Source organism: Phascolarctos cinereus, unplaced genomic scaffold (genome assembly GCF_003287225.1).
Source record: "Phascolarctos cinereus isolate Bilbo 61053 unplaced genomic scaffold, phaCin_HiC Scaffold_4;HRSCAF=312, whole genome shotgun sequence".
In the NCBI taxonomy this organism is placed as follows: Eukaryota; Metazoa; Chordata; class Mammalia; order Diprotodontia; family Phascolarctidae; genus Phascolarctos; species Phascolarctos cinereus.
Window position 1 is genome coordinate 655,246,692 of NW_027555847.1, and position 14,312 is coordinate 655,261,003.

Consider the following 14,312-nt stretch of genomic DNA (forward strand, 5'->3'; position numbering starts at 1 on the left):
TTTTCTCTTCCAGTTTGGCTAACTTGGTGACCTTAGAGCTACGGGAGAACCTGTTAAAGTCCCTTCCCACGTGAGTTTCAGCAGAAGCCCTTATCGTATCCAAGTCTTTTCTGCTTTCAGAAGTTCCCTGCCTTCTTAGGTTGTAAGGCTTTAGTTATTTACAAGCTTAGTTTTTTGGGTTGCAGTTTGAGCTCTTTCCTTCTCTCTCTAGTCCCCTGTCCCTTCAGTTGCCCTCCACCAAACTTTTAAGCTGTTCTCTAACTCTTGCTCTCCTACCTGCAGGTCTCTGTCCTTCCTTGTCAAACTGGAACAGTTGGATCTAGGTGGCAATGACTTGGAAGTGCTGGTAAGGGGCAGGGCCTAGGGGTCCTGGGGACTGGAGGTGGTGGTGAGGGTGGAGATATCTGGGCAGAAGCAAGAGAATTCCTAGTCTTTACGGATGCATCTTTACTTGTCCTATTCTGTTATAGCCAGACACTCTGGGAGCCCTTCCTAATTTGCGAGAGCTGTGGCTGGACCGAAATCAGCTATCTACACTGCCTCCGGTGAGCAAAAGGGAGACTGAAATCAGGAGCTTTCTCCCTGACTCCCCCTGTTGTTCTGCCTACTCCCTGCTTTCCTTCACTCAGCCCCACCTTCCTTTGAGGCTCCACTTTTCCTCATCCTTTACTAGTCTTCTTTCACTTTTCTTGCCCCTTCCTTCTCAGTCTTCTCCATCTTTTCCAACCTTTCCTCATTTTCTACTGGTTCTAGTCCTTCCTGTCTCCTCCATTCCTCTCCCTTCTTAGCTTTCCTTCATTTCCTCTCACCTTCCTCTAGCCTCCCTCTATTCGTCTTCTCTCAGCTTTTCCTCTGGCCCCATGCTTCCTAGCCTTACTTTGAGCTGTCTGTTGAGTTCTTCCTTCCAGCGTTCCTCAGTCTGTGGCTTTCCTTTGCCCACTGTCCTTCCAGATATCTTTACGCTTTTAGTCCATCTCTCTCTTACCATTTCTGCACTTTTTCTAGGAGTTGGGGAACCTTCGGCGCTTGGTGTGCCTAGATGTGTCTGAAAACAAACTGGAGCAGCTGCCGGCTGAGGTCAGCGGGCTCACCCTGCTCACGGACCTCTTACTGTCCCAGAACCTGCTTGAGCGGCTCCCGGATGGCATCGGTATGTGGGGTGGTCCAAGAACATTACATTTTTGATGGTAAGGAAAGACTTAGGGAGGAGAAGAGTGGGAGGGAATAAGCATTTATATAGCACCTTCTCTCTGCCAGGATACAAGGCATTTTACAGACATTATCTCATTTGGTCCTCACAACAACCCTGCGAGGAAGGTGCTATTATTAGCCCCATTTTACAAATGAAGGAACTGAGGCAGACATTAAATGACTTGCCTAGAGTTCCATAGCTAGGAAGTGTCTGAAGCTGAGTTTGCATTCAGGTCTTTCTAAACTCCAGGCCCAGCATTCTGTTCATTTTGCCGCCAGCAGCTCCTGTTGGGAAAATCTCTTTCCTTTATTTTGTGCCTTTCTGTCCCCAGGTCAATTGAAACAGCTCTCCATTCTGAAAGTGGATCAAAATCGGCTTTGTGAGGTTACCGAGGCCATTGGAGAGTGTGAGAACTTATCAGAGCTCATCCTCACTGAGAACATGCTGACGGTATGGACCACGGAGTCTGGACCCCTCACACACACTCACCTGATTCCACAGGCTTTAAATCCCTGCCGTGATCCTGCTCTGTCTGTCATCCCTGCATTCCCTGCCTTTGGTCTCACAGATTCTGTCCTGGCCCAGTAATGGTTCTTGCCATCAGACCCCGTGATCCCTGCCTTGGAACCCTTAATTTCTATTCTTGTCATGATGCTTCAACTGTTACCCCTGACTCCATAGGCCCCAGTAGTGCCCACGTTTGTCCTTGCAGTCCCAACTCTGATCCCCATAATGTTCTCCATGCTCTTCTTCTCCTTTCTTCTTTTGTCTTAGAGGAAGTCCTTTGCACCCCTCCTGCCCTGAACACTCACTTGGATCACTAGAAATCACCCATGGGACAGGGTCTCATTCTAGTTCCAATGGAAGAGGGCTGACCCTGTCATGCTACTGACGGGTTGGACAGATGTGTCACTGACCTCTTTATAGTAACTTGGAAGCCCTGGGTTCATGGCCTATATTGTTCCCTGCCAGGCACTTCCCCGGTCCTTGGGGAAGCTAACTAAACTGACTAATCTGAATGTGGACCGAAACCGGTTAGGAACACTCCCTGCCGAGGTTGGTGGCTGTACCAGTCTGAATGTGCTTTCCCTTCGTGACAACCGCTTGGCCTCTCTGCCCCCTGAACTGGCTGGCACCACTGAGCTACATGTGCTGGATGTGGCAGGGAACCGGTAAGCAGACTCCCCCCCTTCCCGTTCCCAGCTTCCACCTCTTCCTCTTCCCCTTGCTTAATGGAGAACAGGAGAGGTGTTAAAGGAGGGCCCTTGGCTCAGGGGAGCGAGGCCCCTCTCAGTAGACCCCATCCCCCCAGGCTGCAGAGTTTGCCCTTCGCCCTCACCCACCTCAACTTGAAGGCCCTGTGGCTGGCAGAGAACCAGGCTCAGCCCATGCTCAAGTTCCAAACAGAGGATGATCAGAAGACTGGGGAGAAGGTGCTCACCTGCTACTTGTTGCCCCAGCAGCCCTCACCTAGCCTTGGTAGGACTTGATAGTATTCAGCTCTCCTTCTCATCCCAACCCCCATCTCTGGGTCCACACCTTCCCACCACTCCTTGCATCCCTGCCTTGCCTTCCCCAGATCCACCCTAACTCCACTCCTTTTTCTTCCCCTGCCCCAATTTCTTGCCTCACCCCACCGCCACCCCTACCCCACCAGGTCTCTGCCTCACCCCATCCCCATGTTTTACCCCACTAGTCCAGTTCTTATCTGCCCTGGTTCCTCTCCCTTCGTGTCTTCCCCTGGCCCAGTCCCTGCTTCCTCTCTGCTCCTCCAGACACTCTGCTGCAAAGCAGCCTGGATGAGAGCTGGAGTGGCAGCCACAGTCATGTGAACCGGGTCAGCGTGATCCAGTTCTTGGAAGAGCCCATGGGTATGGAGGATGAGGAGCCTGGGGCAGAGAAGAGGGTGAGTTGAGGGGCTGGAGTGTTTGAGGAGCCCTAATGCTTTGGAAAACAGATTCCCATTCCCCTTACCTGTTAAGCAGCTGACCCCCAGAGTTACACCAGTTACTAAATCCCTCTCCCCCCACCCCTCATTTGCAGTCACTGCTTTGTGTTTATCATTCCCTCAACATTAATACCACCAATTCCTGGTCACTCTTTTTGCTGGAATCACTGTCCTCCTTCCCTTCCCTCCCATCTCATTCTTCTCTTATTGGCTTTATCCAGCTGCCCAGGGCAGGGTCCGTTTTCCAATTATGGTTACTCTTATTTTAGGGTCTGCAGCGAAGAGCTACTCCTCACCCCAGCGAGTTGAAGGTTATGAAGAAAGTGATTGAGGATCGACGTAATGAGGCCTACACGGCAAAGCCTGATTCAGAGCAGATATTGCCCACTGAAGAGGTATGGAAAAGGAGTCGTTGGTTGTGGGGGGAGGGAAGAGAGACATATGTTTGGGGACAGAAAATTTTGGAAAAGTGTGGGATTAGGAAAGACAGGAAAGAAGAGTAAGAGGACATGGAGTAGGATGGTTGGGAGATGTATCTTGGTTTACTCATCCAAGAAGGTCCTCCAGCATCCCCTGCTAGCTCCTTCTTTTTCCTTCTCTGTCCCAACCTGACCTGAGTCTCCTGGTTCTGCATCTAGTCTTATGGCTGCTACCAGCATGTCTAGCCACTAGGGTAGCTTTCTGTCTTGAATGAAATATAGAAGTCCTTTCCTTTTGGGTTTCACTCAGGATTGTGATGTGAAAAGAAGGCTGTATCTGAAGTCAGACATCCTGGATTCAATTCCATTTCTTTCACTAACTTAGCTATCTGACCTTGAGCAAGTCAACTTAACTTTCCTGGGCCTTGGTTTTTGCTTTTGTACTATGAAGTTAATAAGACTTAATAATTGCCTCATAAGGTTAGAATGAGGCTCCACAAATTTGAAAATTAACATTTCTATTGCAATATGAACTGCAATAGAAATGTGGCATTGTGGAATAGTTGAGTACTGGGCTTATCGTCAGGAAGACCTGAGTTCAGATCTCTTTGACACTAGCTGGGTAATCCTGGGCAACTCAGGTAACCTGTCTGTGCCTCATATAACTCCCTAGGGCCAGAGGTGTGCTGAGAACTAACTCATGCTGTCTTGCGGAGCTGGTTGTGAAGTTTTCAGCATGAGCATTTACACCTTGGAAATTGACAAAAGCTACAGATCAGGGCTTGATTTATTGTCTTGCTGATTGCCTAGACCTAAGAAAGTGATAAAGTTCAAATCATGTAGATTAAACTTGAAAGTATGTTGTGCCTTTTTGAAGAGCTAGCTAGTAAGTATTTATTTACCGACATACCTGTTCCAACATACCATCTTAGATAAGTTGTGTGCTCTGTCTTGATGGAGGGAATTTCTCATGCTAATGAAATCACAGATCTTTCTTTTATTCCAGTATTATTAAGACAGGGCTAGAGTTTTTTCAAAAGGAAATTTTACCATAAAACCAGAGGAAACCAGAAGGTAACAGAAACGTAGACATGGAATTAGAGTGATTTTTAGCTATGTTTTCGGAAGGAAAGAGATAACGAGGTAGTGCCATGGCTAGAGCTCTGGGCCTGGTGTCAGAAAGATCCGAGCTCAAATCCAGTCACACACTTGGTAGCTATGTGATCCTTGGCAAGTCATTTAACTGCTGTCTGCCTCAGTTTCCTCATTTGTAAAAATAGCACCTACCTCCTAGGGTTGTTATGAAGATCAAATAAGATGGGATGATATTTGTGAAGTGCTTTGCAAACCTTAAAGTGCTGTGTAACATTACTAGCTATTATAGTGTCCAAAGTGAAGCAGGTAATAATACTGCTGTTCCCTGCCCTAATCAGACCTCATCTCAGGGTATTTTGTTCATTTCTGGGCCCCATATTTCAGGAAAGGATATTGATAAGCTGTAGCGAGTGCCAAGGAGAGTGATTTGAATGGTGAAGGAACTGGAAACCGTGTTATATGAAGATTGGTTAAAGGAACTGGAGATTTTTTTTTTATTGGCAAGGGTGGGGGGTGGGGAGGAGAGCAGGAAATCATCATTTTCATATCGTTAAAGGGATGACACGAAGGCAACATATGTACCCTTTCCAGGTATAACAATGTGTGATCCTAACTTGGACCAATGACTGCAAGTTGTAGGGAGGCAGATCCCTGGTGTATGTGAGAGAGAACTTTTCCATGTCACTGGAGATATTCAGACAGAGACTGTGTTAAGACTTGTTGCAAATATTATAGTAGGTGTTCCTTTATCAGCTAGTTTACCTGGGTGACCCCTTCCCAACTTTATAGATTCTGGGAATTTACAGAATAAAGCCATATGGATATCCCATGACTAAAGTCTAACCATGGATCAGCTGGGGTGTGCAGGAGACATTTCCTGAGACACTGAGATCCCCTTTCTGGGGATCTCCATCCAAAAGCACCTTACTTAAACCTTGGGCATTTTCCATTCCTCTCACTTTGTCTTTCCTAAGAAAAGTCCTCAGACTGGTGCTCTGGTTCTTCATTTTATGGGATTGTAGACCCATGTTGGAGAAACTATTATATCATAAAATTTTAAAAATAAAATAATAGCTAGCATTTACATAGCACTTTGTTTTGCAAGGAACTTAAAAATATTATCACGTTTTGTTTTCATTTATATGTCCTTCATGTATGTCTGTCAGTACCTTCCCCAGCAGGGGTCTCATAAAATAGTGGATCTTGACTTCCGTTCCTCAGGACTCACCCTTTACTTTTACCAAGAGTCTGGGGTCGAGACAGCCAGGTGGCACAGTGGATAGAGTACTGGCCCTGGAGGCAGGAGGACCTGAGTTCAAATGTGGCCTCAGGCACATAACACTCACTAGCCATGTGACTCTGGGCAAGTCACTTAACCCAGTTGCCTCACCAAAAAAAAAGAAGTCTGGGGTCATTGCTTCACAAGTGTTAGTATGTGTTACCTCTGCTTCCTGGTTCATACTACCCATCCCTCTGTCTTCTCCTGGGTCACTCAGAGCAACAGCAGTGAGAGAAATAATAGATTTCATTTCCAAAGCACTTTATGGTTTAAAAGGACTTTTCTTAAAGTGAACATGAGGCAGAAGTAAGTAGAACTATTATCCTCATTTCATAGCTGGAGAAACTGAGGCTTTGGAGAGGTTAAGTGACTTGCCCAGGGTCATACAACAAGTAAGTGCAAGAACCAGTAACCAAGCCCAGGTGTAATGATACTTAAGCACAGCACTTTTCCAACTAAATCATATTGATTCTCCTAAAAAGGGGTCTTAGGTGAGAAAGGCATTGGAGGACCTTATTGTTGCTGCTCTGGATGTTTACTTTTTGCTTGAGCCCCAGCCCTGGAGAATTTCAGGGGCCTTAAGGACCAAGTTGTAGAATCCAAACTTCAGATCTACAAGGAACCTGGATTGTCTATTCCAACTTAGACCTCAGACAGAATTCTTCTACAATATCCCCTGCAAGTGATCATGCATCCTCTGTAGCCTTTCCAATGCCTCCCTCCCTAGGCAACTTATTTTATTTTACAACAGCTTTATTTTTTAAGGAAGTTCTTCCTTATGTTGAACTGAAATACGCTTCTCTGCAGCTTCCAGTTATTCCTTGTTCTGCCTTCTAGGCACAGGTGAAAAAGTACTCTTCTCCCTCATGAGAGCTCTTTATTTGAAGCAGTTACACGCTCACCTGAGTCCTCTGTTCTGCCAGGCTAAATATCTCCATTTCCTTCCTCGTATGGCATGGTTCTGAATCCTTAACAATTTTGGTCGTCATCCACTGAACACACGGCAGTTCCTCAGTATCCTTCCAAAAATGTGCTAACTAGAACTGACCCCAGTAATCCAGGGGTCATCTGCCCAGATTGCAGAAGACAGCTAAGACTCTCCTCTCCCTCTTCCGGAACAGTATGTTGTCTTTAGTGCAACTCCAGGATCTCGTTCTTGTTTTTGGTTGCCACGTCACTGTTGGCTCAGATTAAGCTTTTGTTGTTGTCAGTCATTGCAGTTGTGTCTGACTCTTTGTGACCTCATTTGGGGTTTTCTTGGCAGAGATACTGGAGTGGTTGGCCATTTCCTTCTGCAGATGAGGAAACTGAGGCAGACAGGCTTGAGTGACTTGCCCAGGGTCACACAGCTAGGAAGTGTCTGAGGCCAGATCTGACTTTAGATCTTCCTGACTTCATGTCTGGCACTATACTGTGCCATCTAGCTGCCTCAGATTAAGCTTGCAGGCCACTAAAATCCCCAGGACTTTTTCCAGAATTGCTGCACAGCCATATTTTCCCCATCTCATCCTTAGGCAGTTGATTTTTTTTTAAGTGCAAGACTACATTTCTCCTTAGCATATCCTTAACAAACATAGTTTGGCTCATTGTTCTAGTCTGCCAAGATACTTTAAAATTCTTATTGTTATCCAACAGGTTATCTACTTTTATACATTAGTCAATTTTGTAAAGAGCCAGGAGTCCTACCTTATTTGCCCTTCTTAGATTTTATAAAACAGTTATTCCCTCACAAGGTATGAGGGCAGTAAAAGGATGAGGCATGGGAGTCAGGGGATATAGATGAAGGAAGGAGGGCGTGGTTAGAAGCGTCAGGGGAAATCTGGTGACAAGGCACCCTGGGGTGGGAGTAGGGGGGTGTCTTCCTCTCTGTAGTTATTTTGTTGCCGGTATTCTATGTGGATCTTTTCCTGTCTTGAACTATTCTTAGACACTTCATTTCCTCCTCTCATTGCCTGTTTGGCTGCTGCACCCTGGGTTTCCTGGCTGTAGTCTTTGTGTGCTCCTTTAAGGGTAGCTCTGTTCTGCCTTCACATGCACTGGACTATTTGGTGTGTTTCATTGAGTTCACCACTTACCAAGCCCTTTGAATCTGTAGGTGCCAGAGCAATCATCAGAGACACATTGATGTCCAGTGATGTTTTCCTTGTTAAAAACCCTTCCTGGCAACATTCATCTCTTTGCTCACATCAGTGCTTCTGGACTTTAAATTTCCTTAGCCATAAAATAAGGGAGTTAGGCTAGATTCGGGGTGGGAACCTGTGGCCTTGAGGCCACAAGTAGCCTTCTAGGTCCTTGAGTTTGACCTTTTGATTGAGTCCAAGTTTTATAGAACAAATCCTTTTATTAAGGGGATTTGTTCTGTGAAGTTTGGATTCACTTAAAAGGCCACATTTGAGGACCTAGGGGGCCACATGTGGCCTCAAGGCTGCAGGTTCACCTCCTGAGCTAGATAATTTCTAAGCTTCCTTCCATATTTGTATCCTGTGATAGCCTGTGCTTTAACTAACCCCTCATCCCTTGAACTTTAAGCTCCTCCAAAATTCCTGTCCAAGTTGCCCTCACCAAAGACAAGGATTTCTTTTTACTTTTCCCTTCTGCCTAGGATGGAGCAACTTGAAGGCAGAGACTATGACTACCCCTTCAGACCCTTTAGGGGATTCTTAGAGGTGGGAGGCTTTTCTAGGTCAAGGACCATGTCTTCACCTTGTTACTATGAGAGACCAATGGACCATGACTCCCTCTTTAGAAAGTGTTTCTTGAGTGGGACTGTGTTTCTTCTAGTCCAGAGCTTCCACATTTGGGTGTTAAATTGAGTACCTACCAGCATAGTGTCTACTTGCACTCCCACTATGCATGGTTAGGATTTGTGTTGCTCCCCTTGTCATTTAACTAGTTGTTACTGAATACTTTCTGCGTTTGAGGCTTTGTGCTGGTGGTCTACCCTGTTAGGGAGATAAATCCCCTGTATTTGAAGACTTTGCAGATTACCCTCCCTCTGCTGCCAGCGCTGAGCAGCCTTTCCTCGTCTCTCCCCATCTGTTGTCTCTTTCCCTGCTGCCTACAAACATATCCATGATTTTACCATCCTTAAGAAAAAGATCCCTCTCTTGACCCTCCCATCCTTTCAGGCTGTTATTTTGTATATCTCTTTTCACAGCCAACCTCCTTGAACAAGCACATTCATTGTCTCCATTTCCTTTCCTCTTACTTGCTTTTCTACCCCCTGTAGTCTTCTGACCTCATCACTCACCTGAAGCTACACTTTACAAAGTTACCATTGACCTCCGAATTGTCAAATTCAGTGGCCTTTTTTCAGACTTCATCCTTCTTGACATCGTTGCATCATTTGATAATGTTGACATTCCTTTTCTGGATACTCCCTCTCTGGATTTCATAAACTGCTATTTCCATTCTCTTTCCAGTCTAGCTACTCCTTTTAGGTCTCCTTTGCTAGATTATAAACCAGACCCAACCCTTTCTTTATGGAGGTGGTAGTTGAAATCTTGGGAATTGCTAAGGAAGAGAGTGTAAAAAAAAGATGTTTAGCAAAAAGAGGAGTGAGGACAGAGCCTAGGAGAAAACTTACCTTTAGAGAACTGGAGGCTTTAGACGAGCCATTGAAAGAGGCAGAGGAGGAGCTGTCAGAAGAACGAGGATTGGTGGAAGGAACTGGGCATGTTTCCCATGGAGAAGACTCTGGGGAGACATAATTGTCTTCAGATATTTGAAGAGCTTTCATATGTGGGAGGGCTCTTGCTTGTTTGATTTGGCCCCAGAGGGCAGATTGAGGAGCAGTTGGTGGAAGTTTCAGAGAGGTAGGAAAAACTCTAAGAATTAGAGCTCTCTAAAAGTGCACTGAACTCTAGTCCTCTTTTCCCTTCCCCCCCCCCCAAGTGCAGTCTGAGTGGCTACACGCTGGACATGTTTGGGAGAGGATTTAAGTTAAGCCATCTGTTAGAGTAGGTGGCTTCTGGAATCACTTTGAGTGGAATTGGAGCTCAAGAGACAGACTGGGACTAGAGATTAAGAATTATGAGCCATCCACAGCCTGGTAGTAGTGAAAACATGATTGTTGACGAGCTTTTTGACACAGAGATTCTACTTCAAGAATAACAGAGGGCCAAGAGCGGAGACTACCCATATTTAGGGAGCAGGTGAATGAGAAGGCATAATTGAAGGTATAATCTCTAGATTCTCTATATTGCAGGAAAAGAGGCTGAGCTCTCAGTCCCACCAGAGCATGGACTCACATGTGTCCACCAGCACAGCCTCAGCAGGCATTCTGGAAGAGGAAGAAGAAGAGGCGGAGCAGAAGCAGGGGCAAACATCAGAAAGGGAGACAAGTCACAGAGCCAATGAGGAGGAGGTGGAAATTATGGCAGCTGGCCATGAGGAGGAAGTAGAGGAGGAATATGATGAGGTATGAAGAGCTAGGGATGGGGGAGGGAAGTGGGGAAAGGGATTGGAAAAGGTACGGGGAGTGGGGAGCAACATTGCTGTGCCCCCTAGCCTATTAGAGTGGAAGGGACTTATTTCTCCCATTGTGTTACCTGTCTAATACTTTTCCCAAGTGAGAGGCAAATTGATGTTGGGAATTTCTTTGAGATCAGGCTTATAGTCTGTCAAACTCCTCTGCCCCTTACTATAGCCATGGGTATCCCCATCTTCCTTGCACCTGGTCCCAGCTTGTAGCTTTTGTTCTGTGGCTATGTGAGGTTTTTGATTCCTTAATGTGAAAGGCTGTGCTGAGAGTTAGGCTTCCTGGAATGAAGTCCTGACAGGAGAAAGCACTTGCACGTTGGTCTACCTCTACATAAAGACTGTTTTCTTTTCAGGTGGTAGGAACACTTTGGGAAGGGGAGAGGGACCTGTCCCAATAAGGCCAGATGATAGACGCTTAGAATTTTTTTTTAAACCTTAAGTGTTGTCTTTGTTCATTCCATTCAATAAATATTAAGTACCTACTGTTTGCCAGGCACTGTGCTTAAGGGACTTGTATCCTTTCTTGGGGTTTGTTCCTTATCATCTTCCCCCAGTTAATATGAGAGAAGTCCCAGGTAGGAAAGTATTTGTATTCCTGGTTCCTCTCTTTCCCTCTCCTGAATTTTTAGCTCTTCCTCTGCCCTGGTCCAGGAAATTGAGACAGCTATTGCCACCTTCATCCATACCCTGCCTTTGCTAAGTGGGCTAGGGATGAGCAGAGCCCCTTTCAGTTCAGCCCAAGGTGTGGCTAGTCTTCTTCCTAAGGAACTTGCACTAAACAACCAAGGGAAAAGAAGGCAAAAATAGCAGAGCAGAAGAATGGGCAAGGCTGGAGCAAATTACATTGTCACATATCGTTCTGGCATAAGCAGCATCTTGCTACAGATGGGCTTGACTGGCATGGCATTCAGGGTTCTGTGCCTTTCTCTATAAATGGGCTCTGTAACCTAGAGATTCTCCTCCTCTCCCCTCCCTGCAACACCCAGGACACTGGGTGCCACTTGTTAAAGAGGAGTTCTCACTTTTGGAAATTGGAAGTAACCAAAGGAATTCAGGGTGGCTGGGGGGACAGTGTCATGGTACTTGGAGTTCAAGGCCTGACTGGTCAATCCAGTTTTGCTAAGATGGATAGTTTATGAAGAGGAGTAATATGAAATAAGGTGGGTGGGAATTAGGTTATACAGGGGCTTAAAAGGCTGGTTAAAGAATTTGTGTTTTATGCTAGTCAGTGACGAGACACAGCAAGTTTTTAAACAGGTCTTGTCAGACCTGGGCTTTGATCAACAAGCATTTATTAAGTGCATACTATATACCAAGCACTTAAGATTATTTTCATAGTTGTGTGGCATATAGATTAGAGAGGAGAAAGACTGGACAAATGGATGAGAGGTGATGAGAGCCTGAATTAGGTGGTTGTGTGAGTGGAGAGAAGTCAGGAGTTGTCATGGATTTATGGGAGAGAGAATATTCAAGGATAACTCCAAGGCGATGAATTTGGGGAACCAAGAAGATGGCAATACCCTCAACAGAATTAAGGAAGTTTGGACAAAGTGCAAATTTGAGGAAAAGATGAGTTCCATTTGGGACAAAATTGACTTTTTACAGATGAGGAAATAGAGGCTCTGAGAGGGCAATTGACTTATCTTTGTTGCACAGCTAGTCAGTGAGAGAACCAGGACAAAACCCAGGTCTTTTGACTACTAGGCCAATGATTTTTTTTTTCATTTTTTTGATGCATGATTGCCTTGGATTTAAGGTTTTGAATATTTCTTGTGTGAACCCACACTGTGCTCTAGAAATGAATGAATAAAAAACTTTTAAGTGCTTACCATGTGCTAAACAGTGTGCTTTCCTGTTAGAAGTGCCTTGGAGTAAGAGCCACTTGCCCCCAAGCTGAGGAAGCTAAGCAGTGCTGAGTTCATGTATCTGATTTGTTGTATGTAGGTGAGAAAGTGAGAGCTGAACAGGGAGTAATAGACAGGATGGACCAGGTAAGTCTGAGGGGCTGGTATTCCAGTGAGAGCAAAGTGGAAGAACAGTGCCTGTGTTCTGTCTCTCACGTTTTCCTAGAGTGCATTGAGTCTCCTTTGCAACCTTTATTTCCTACTTGTATTATACTCACCTGTGTGTATTTTATATCTTCTCTTCTTCTCTCCTTCTCCTCCATATGTAAACTCCTTGGGCTCAAAGGTTGTGTCTTTATTCATCTTTAAAGGAGTTCCCTGTGCTGGTCACAGCATTTTACACACATTTTGCACACTCTAGGTACTTAGCTGGTCACAGCATTTTGCACACTCCGGGTACTTGATAAATGTTTGTTGCATTGAATTGGGGGTAAAAGAAACTGGGATCCAGGATTCATAATGAAATAAGTAATAAATTTTGGTTTATTGTATAGTATTATAAATTATAGACCTGAACATTTTATGAGGGAAAGGCAGAGATTGTGGGGTTTTGAAGATATGGAGCAGAGAGAAACATCTGAGGATTACTTCACAACTCAGCCAATCCCCATGTCTTCAGTGGGAGTGATTTCAGTTAGGGGAGGCTCCTGTGGTCAAGAAGGAAGAGAGGATAGTTTTCATGGTTGCAGAGTCAGGTTTCACATTTCTGGTCTTCTTACAGCCCACCGTGCACTTTGCAGAGGACACACTGGTACGGAGTGAAGATGAGGATGAAGCTGAAGAACTGCGGCCCCCACCTGGGGAAAGGCAAAGGCTGATCCGGAAAGATACTCCCCATTACAAGAAGCACTTTAAAATCACCAAGCTGCCCAGGCCTGAGGCTGTGGTGGCCTTGCTTCAGGGGCTGTCAGGGGATGGAGATGGGGAGATAGCCCCAGCAGGCTGTAGCAATGGCCCCCATGATCCGCATGAGCAGCGGCCTCTCCCTTGGGGCCAGCATGCTGAAATGAACAAGGAAGAGGACAATGAACCTGATGAAGAGAAGAATGGGGCAGTGGCTGCCCCACCTTCTGTCAAGGTAGGGCCCCAAGGGTCTGGGTACCCTCAGGGGGCTTCTAAGGTAGGGAAGGCCCTGGAGAATAGCTGTCATGCTGCAGAAAGCCTAAAGGCTGAAAATACTACTATTCTCTATTAGGAATTTCACTCCCCTAGACACACTAGGCTCTTCTTGGGAGGCCTTTCCATAGCCTTAAGTGGTAGAAAGGGACAACCCTGGGTGGGGTATGGCAGCAGTGGGATGCCTCTGTTGTCCTCTGGCCAGTTGTACTGCTGGATGACGCTATCATTTGTATTAATGATCCTTACTCCTCATCCATTTGTTGCCAGCTCTAATATGCTTTTTCCCTTTGCCCTCCCCACTCTTGGAGATTAGCTCTCTAAGATGGTGCTGGCAGCTAATTACTTTTTTCTCTCCAAGCCTTCTGTTTTTTAGACTAGGAGTGTGGGATTGGAGGAGTTGCAAGATTGTTGATTCTCTTTGCCAGTCAGTGAACACTTAGAGTACCTACCATATGCCTAACGTTTTAGCTGTCAGTTGTATGGGAACAGGAAGGGTTACTAGACACATGTTGTCCAGTTGGTCACTTACAGATGATCAGAGACATGTCTTCATGTCTGTCATGTATTTAGAGAAAGGCAGAGACATTTACCTGTGGGAGCCACTCAGGACTAGTCAGAGAGATTCTTGTGTTGGGTTATTTATTCAGAGACACATCCCTATGTTGGGTTTTTACTCAGCATTGGCTATAGGTATAACCTTGCTCCGGTCACTCAGATTGGCCTGAGATATATCTTTATATCAGTGTTTGTTGCGCTTAGCCCCTCTATCCTTAGACTTAACGCTTTTCCCTCCCTATATCGGCAGCAACAATCCCCATGTTATCAAAACAATCATAGGGATGAGGGAACTCTAACTTTTCCTTCAGTGGGCCTT

At 45.6% G+C, this 14,312-nt stretch overlaps 1 protein-coding gene across 17 annotated transcripts in view; it reads left to right on the plus strand.

The window, feature by feature from the left end:
* The window catches only part of SCRIB (scribble planar cell polarity protein), a 69,444-nt gene that overhangs the window by 5,640 nt on the left and 49,492 nt on the right, over positions 1 to 14,312 (plus strand). For all 17 annotated transcript variants that reach the window (XM_020994779.2, XM_078153850.1, XM_078153856.1 and 14 more), the window contains exons 5-15: positions 14 to 70; positions 283 to 346; positions 471 to 545; positions 1,006 to 1,150; positions 1,524 to 1,642; positions 2,165 to 2,364; positions 2,505 to 2,671; positions 2,968 to 3,098; positions 3,410 to 3,535; positions 10,141 to 10,353; positions 13,041 to 13,397. In XM_020994779.2, the coding sequence (XP_020850438.1) occupies positions 14 to 70; positions 283 to 346; positions 471 to 545; positions 1,006 to 1,150; positions 1,524 to 1,642; positions 2,165 to 2,364; positions 2,505 to 2,671; positions 2,968 to 3,098; positions 3,410 to 3,535; positions 10,141 to 10,353; positions 13,041 to 13,397 (1,654 nt within the window). The remainder of the gene's footprint in view (positions 1 to 13; positions 71 to 282; positions 347 to 470; positions 546 to 1,005; positions 1,151 to 1,523; positions 1,643 to 2,164; positions 2,365 to 2,504; positions 2,672 to 2,967; positions 3,099 to 3,409; positions 3,536 to 10,140; positions 10,354 to 13,040; positions 13,398 to 14,312) is intronic.